General features: G+C 37.2%; 1 protein-coding gene across 2 annotated transcripts in view; it reads left to right on the forward strand.

Moving 5' to 3' along the window:
• LOC107585720 (zinc finger and BTB domain-containing protein 16-like) overlaps window positions 1-679 on the forward strand; it is a 17,017-nt gene extending 16,338 nt beyond the window's left edge. For both annotated transcript variants that reach the window (XM_016272861.1, XM_016272860.1), the window contains one exon: window positions 116-679. In XM_016272861.1, the coding sequence (XP_016128347.1) occupies window positions 116-345 (230 nt within the window). In that variant the 3' untranslated portion in view covers window positions 346-679. The remainder of the gene's footprint in view (window positions 1-115) is intronic.
• Window positions 680-7,000: the final 6,321 nt, after the last annotated feature.

The raw sequence follows: 7,000 nt of genomic DNA on the forward strand, positions 1-7,000 counted from the left end.
CACACAAAAAAACATATTTTTTATATATATTATACTGATTACAGATTTGGTTAGGGATTCTGGCAAATCATGTTGAAACCTTCAGCTCAGTTCTTTCTCCTCGTCTCTCTTCCAGGTGAAAAACCATTCGAGTGTCGGCTGTGTGGCCAGCGTTCACGTGACTATTCAGCTATGATCAAGCACCTGCGTACTCACGGCGGCGCCACTCCTTACCAGTGCACCCTGTGTCTGGAGTTCTGTAGCAGCCTGGCAGCCATGCAGAAACACCTGAAGAATCACCCCACGCAGGACTTCCCTCCAGACTGGAACCTGAGCAGCACGTACCTGTACAACTGCCACACCTGAGCCCTGCACGATAAAGCATGTAGATATGGAACATTTTATACAGATTTGATATTTTGAATACTTTTATTAATCTATTTTGAAGCCATTACTAATATGATAATATATTTAATATACATACAAAGGACATTTATGCCAGTTGATTTTTGTTTTCGTTGAAGACGTCTAGTTGGGTGAACACCTCACTCACCAATTAAGATTAAGTAGACTGTAATTTGCCAATGCTTATAACTTTCTCTGTGAAATATCATCACAATAGCATAAAAAATATTTGTTTGTTTATTTATTGCGCTGGTCAAATCTGTACCATTTATATAAGCACTCACTATGTGATCTATTTACACACTGTATACAATATTTTAATAAAAGCATTATGGTCAAAATGGTCAGTGTCTGTTTTAATGTAGAAAAATGCAGCATACAGAACAGCAAGTAGCTTCAGTATGTGACAGCATATTCTGTATAAATGGATTTAAGGCAGTAAGTGTACAGATATGTATTTATGTCTTTGACAAAACATTTCCATTTACAGCAATTATGACAGAAGGTTTTAAGATTAAAAGCTATGTAGTAAAGTAACAATAAGACAGAATAGACATTTTGAATGGCCATCAATGGTGAAAAGATGCTTAAGGGTGTAGTTCTGCCATCTATCAGCAGAGGCTGCCATGCAGGTCAAATAACACAAGGAGGAAAGTTCTCATCTTTCTCAGTCTGGAAAAAACGGTCGTGTGATGATTTGCGGGAAGTATAATGACTCTGGGGTTTAATGTGTGATGCAATCAGATGCTTAAACATTACAACTTTTGTTGATTTTGATTGCTTCCATTGTCCTCATTTGCCAGTCGCTTTGGATAAAAGCATCTGCTAAATGACTGTGTAATATGTAAATGTGCAACACGGCATTGATGCTTAATTGTAGTTTACTGAACCTCTGTACATCAAGAATAACCAAAGATTTTTGCAACAGAATGGCAAACATACCCTAACTTGAGCAATTATACATCAACAATATGGAGATATTCTTTCAAGGGTAATAAAATGGACTGGAACAATTGTTTTCGTGTAAAATACATGTGTTGCTTTTGTATTAGACAGTGCACATACATACATACATACATACTGTACATACATACGTACGTACATACGTGTGTGTGTGTGTGTACTGGTTTATATATTCTGGTGGGGACTTAAACTAGACTACACACAGACTCATGGGGACTCGTGTCACGGTGGGGACCTAAATTGTGGTCCCCACAGGTACAAAAGCTTATAAATCAAACAGAATTAAGTTTTTTGAAAATCTAAAAATGCAGAAAGTTTCCTGTGAGGGGTAGGTTTAGGGGTAGGGTTGGTGTAGGGCAATAGAATATACGGTCTGTACAGTAGAAAAACCATTACGCCTATGGAGAGTCCCCATAAGGATAGCTGACCAGACTGTGTGTGTGTTGGGGGGGGGGGCTTCTTCCACGTTATTATCATATGACAGGCTCCTACTCCAACTTGTTTCAGACTATGATTCCATAAAGTCGGAGGATATTAAACATTTTCGATATTTTGAGCTGATTGACATTGTTTTCAATTTGTCATGCCTCTCCTGACAAGGTTTCGTGTATCTTTAGTGTACGGTTTCGTTTAATTTACGACGTTCCGTCATTTACAAAGTTTTCAAATGTGTTATGTTTTGAAATCTGTTCCGATTCTAAATGTTGCTTATTCCAAAAGACGCCGTTACCAGTTGCGAGGGAGGAGGGGGAAACAAACTTCTGCTCGCGCACTCTCAAAAAGTACATAACATAACTGATCCAGTCTCTATATTCAAAATTCTTTAGGCTACTTAAGATTTTTGGAAAATGCCTAAAGAGAACATATATGGGAACAATACTTCCGGAACCTGAACCACTGAGAAAGGGGGCCGTCTTTATCGCACTCGATCCTCCTGGATGTTGGGGATAGTGAATGTGTGTGCTCCTGTTGGTTTCACAATGTCGTCTTGGTCGTCCCCACCAGATTTCCAGTTAACGCTGCCTTTCAGAGATTCCTAGAGCTCCAGTCCCACTTGCAGGGTCTGTAGGTGATGCTGCACGGCGGAAGAGGCACCGGATACGTGCTGTGGAAGCGTCTCAGGTCGACTCGAAACGCCCCTTTCTCCAGTATCATGCACAGCTCAAAACTGGCTCCCCGTTAGATCTCTGTCTCGATGTAGGAGGTCTTTGCTTGGCACATCATTCCTGTCAAAACAAAGTTGTCAAACGATCTGAGAAAGCATCATGTCTTGTTATAGTAAGCTAACTTTAACCTTGACCACAAGATGGCGCTGTGGTGTAACAAATCGCATTCGTACGGTGACCGAGAAGTGCAAAGCAAATCACAATTCTGAAAACAAAATAACAAATTACAAACGCAAATGCAAGTCTAAAAACCAGAAAGCACAACAACAATTCAGAAAACATTATAACAAGTCAGAAAACACAATGACAAATCCGAAAACAAATGAAGAAGTCAGAAAACAACGACAAATCAGACAAACCGGAAAAGGTAGGTATAGTTTGAGACAGCGCCATTGGTTTGGGATTACTCACCACTGACTGGACGAGACATCTGTCAATCAACGTATACAGAGAAGAACCAGCCGAAGAACAGCAGAGTCGTGGTAGAAAGTTCAGAGATGGTATTAAAGTAGCTCAGTTTAAATATATTGTATGAATTGCCCTTACTATGGAATAAAAAATACGGAGTGTATATTTACATTTAGTTCAATGTAGCTGTAAATCATCAGCTCCAGTGGCGCAGATGGATAAAGGAGGGTCGTTGGCTTTTTGACTAACTTTTTTTTTCTCCCTTTTCAAATCTCATATCACATCGTAAAGGCATTTATTTTCAATAAAAATTAAGGAAATAATCAAAAAGTTGAAAATAAAGTATCGGGTAGGGTTAGGGTAGGTGTAGGGAGGACTTTATTGTACTAATAAGGTGGCATCCATTTAATAATTAAAATTTACACTCGTTATAAAACAGTTATTATTGCATACTGTTTAATACTGTACTACAGTACTGAAGTGCAGATAATTGCCACTATTTGCAACAAGTAGTATACTTGATAGTAGAAATCCTGCTATTTTAACATAGTGTAAATAGGTATTTGCACTTAGTGTAAATAGCATATTGCTAAAAATACTGCTATTTTCACTTAGTGTAAATAGAATCCATTGCTAATACGAGATTTGAAAAGGGAGAAAAAAAAAGTTTGGCAAAAGGCGGGATCGAACCCGGGTCGATCGCATCAAAAAGCCAAAGGGCACGCACTCATCCATCTGCGCCACCGGAGCTGATGATTTACAGTTACTTTGAACTAAATCTAAATAGACACCCCGGATTTTTTATTCCATAGTAAGGGCAATTCATACAATACATTTAAACTGAGCTACTTTAATACCATCTCCAACCTTTTTACCCCGACTCTGCTGTTCTTCTGCTGGTTCTTCCTGTATACGTTGATTGACAGATGTCTCGTCCAGTCAGCGGTGAGCAATCCCAAACCAATGGCGCTGTCTCAAACTATACCTACCTCTTCCGGTTTGTCTGAATTGTCATTGTGTTTTCTGACTTGTTATAATGTTTTCTGAATTGTTGTTGTGCTTTCTGAATTATTTTGTTTTTCAGACTTGCATTTGCGTTTGTAATTTGTTATTTTGTTTTCAGAATTGTGATTTGCTTTGCACTTCTCGGTCACCGTACATTGGTCTAAAACTGACGCTGTTTCTCCACATTAGTTTCAATCGGTGTGTAATTCTATAATGTATGAGAATCTCACGAAAACATGTCCAGGTTATTTTATTTTATTTGATTGTGTTTGTTTGTTTGTTTGTTTGTGTGTATGTGTGTATATATATATATATATATATATATATATATATATATACACACACACACACACACACAGTATCTCACAGAAGTGAGTCATTCTCGAGACGTGGGACAAAACAGGTCCAGCAAGGGTAACTGCTAATAGTAGTTTTAGTTTGAGAATATTTTAAATCCTAATGTTAATATTTCCTTGATATGTCAACATTATTTGAAATATTTAGATAATTGTATTCTCCTGAAGCAGGTTGCATTAACATCTAGCATCAACAGAAACAAAATAAAATGGCTACTACATGAACATTGGTTTTGTGAAAGAAATGCCAAATTTGTCAACACCGTCAGATGTCACCACCATAAGATCTTGTGTTCCAGTGATATATCAAAATACTTAATGTGACTTGAATAAAAGCTTTATAAACAATAACATACTCCCTGTTTGTTATAATACAGTAATTGACTGATTCAATGTATTTGGTAGTTAAAATGACTACAAATTCAAGTTTTCGTCACCTCCGTCAGTTCTGTCACCTCCGTCAGTTGAATATTTTGATAATATTTCATTATGATATTTTATATTTGTTGTGGAATTGTCGGTCACATGTGAAAGTGTAATCCGTCTGCTAACACCAGAATGTGTTTTGAAATGTTAAAAAACATCTTGAATGCTGTTAAGATAAAGCTGAAATTATATTACACAGTCCAAGCTAAAAAAAAAAAAAAAGCACATTTTTGAACCTAAAGTCTCTACTCCAAAGTCCGTTTGAGAAGAGAACTTTGGCTGGGAAAAAACTGGCATTTAAATGTTGGTTTTATTCACAAAACTATAACAGCACGTGATATTGAAATGTCAACGAATACATCAATCAATGTAAAGTAAATACGCTCTTCTATCTTAACTTCAAACATGTGGATGTTGGTTTTATTCACAGAACTATTGCACAACAAAAGTTATTGAAATGGAACGATTGAGAAAAAGCTTGCGAGGCATTACAAAGATCGTGCAGTTTACCGCCCCTTAGAGGAAGATATTGCACTTGTTTTGACCACGTTTGACATTCAGAAATTTAAATAAAGTAAATACGCTCTTCTATCTTAACTTCAAACATGTGGATGTTGGTTTTATTCACAGAACTATAAGACAACACATGATATTAAAATGTGAACAAATTCATCAATTCATTCCCTATTAATGTACTCTTCTATCTCAGTTTCTAAGGGTGTCTCTTGATACTTGTTCCTAAAAGAATATTTCAATGTTGATATTATTCACATAACTAACTGCATTGCAGTAATTCATATTGCAACGCTTGCTGTAATTGTTTGATGTGCCACAGCCCCACCTCATTTTTTTCACCAGCCGCCACTGGTAACTACTGTGTCTTAAATGTATGCATAAAGGTTTAACTATGACCTATGTAGTCACTGCTAAATTTACAACCCACCCAACTCCTTCCCTTCAACTCACAGCTGGTTGCGTCCACACAGTCAGTCTCTCAGTGCAGCCACGTCAAGGACTACACCAAATCCGCCTCGATGACTTCAGCGAGGTGTATAGAAGGGACATTCTTTCATCGTTCTCTGTACAAATGTCAGCGATGTGAGACTAAATATGAAATCATAAAAGGTCAGTTTTAAATTCTGTGTTCGATAAATCACCTCTTAGTCCATGTAGGCTACTTGAATGCGAATTACAGGGCGAATTCAAATAAATTGGGACACTTTTTTTGGCATTGAAATGACTGGGAAAACCGTCACAATTAATTCTAAAGGTAATTTTCAAAGGTGTCATTTCGTACAAAAAATGGGTTTGACCAAACTGATCGCCACTGTGTTTTATTCCTCAAGTGAAGAACTGCAACCAAACAGCGTTGTATATTTATTAATATTACTCATGTAGCCTCATCTCAATTTGCACAACTGTTACTGCTGCTATTGTTATCATGTACTTGCACATGCACTATTGTTTTTATAGTTAATACTGTACATTCGCATATGTAGATGCCATACACATAGTCTATATTTCTATTTTCACATTCTATATTTCTACTCTATACTCGCATATATAGATACACAGTCTATATTTCCATTTTTTTTTTCATAGTCTATATTCCTACTACTGCAGCATAGTTTTTATCATTATGTTTCTTACATTGTATGTGTATAGTTTGTGTATAGCGTTGCACAGTCTTGGCATTCATTGTGGACAGCAAAGTAAGAATTTCATTGTTCAGGGAAACTTGTTTTCCTCACTGGGCATATGACAATAAACGCTTTGAATCCTGAATCCTATAGCCTACTGGTAAAGCAAAATGCACGCTTACAAGTCATTGTTCTGTTCTGAGGGCAGGATACGAATTTACTGACAACTGCGGGTGGTCCGACGAGCAACAGCAGATCGAGTCGCCTTACAGACCCTGCGGAAATGAGACATTTAACGATGGATCTCAAGTCGTATGCCAAAACTGTCGCTCTTGCCCACCGCCACAGTTTACTGCGTCTGAGTGCAAAAAGACGTCGGATACCATCTGCTGTAAACAAGGGTACGTCTAACTTCAAAATCTTTTGTACTACTATTATTTTTTTTTTAAGAGTAATTTCGTAATGAATGCATTGCTAATTTAAGTTCTGAAAATCGAAAGCCAGTCCGAATGAGCGGTTTGCGTTTATTCAATTTGATTGAACAGCCTATACGACACACCCTTTATATATAAAAAAGTGAGCTTTAAATCTTGTTGGTCTCTTTTATGCCCATGTATGGATATTATTGGAAATGTTACTTGATATTTTTTTG

The sequence above is a fragment of the Sinocyclocheilus grahami genome, unplaced genomic scaffold, assembly GCF_001515645.1.
Source record: "Sinocyclocheilus grahami isolate Dianchi unplaced genomic scaffold, SAMN03320097.WGS_v1.1 scaffold74.1, whole genome shotgun sequence".
NCBI classification, from domain to species: Eukaryota; Metazoa; Chordata; class Actinopteri; order Cypriniformes; family Cyprinidae; genus Sinocyclocheilus; species Sinocyclocheilus grahami.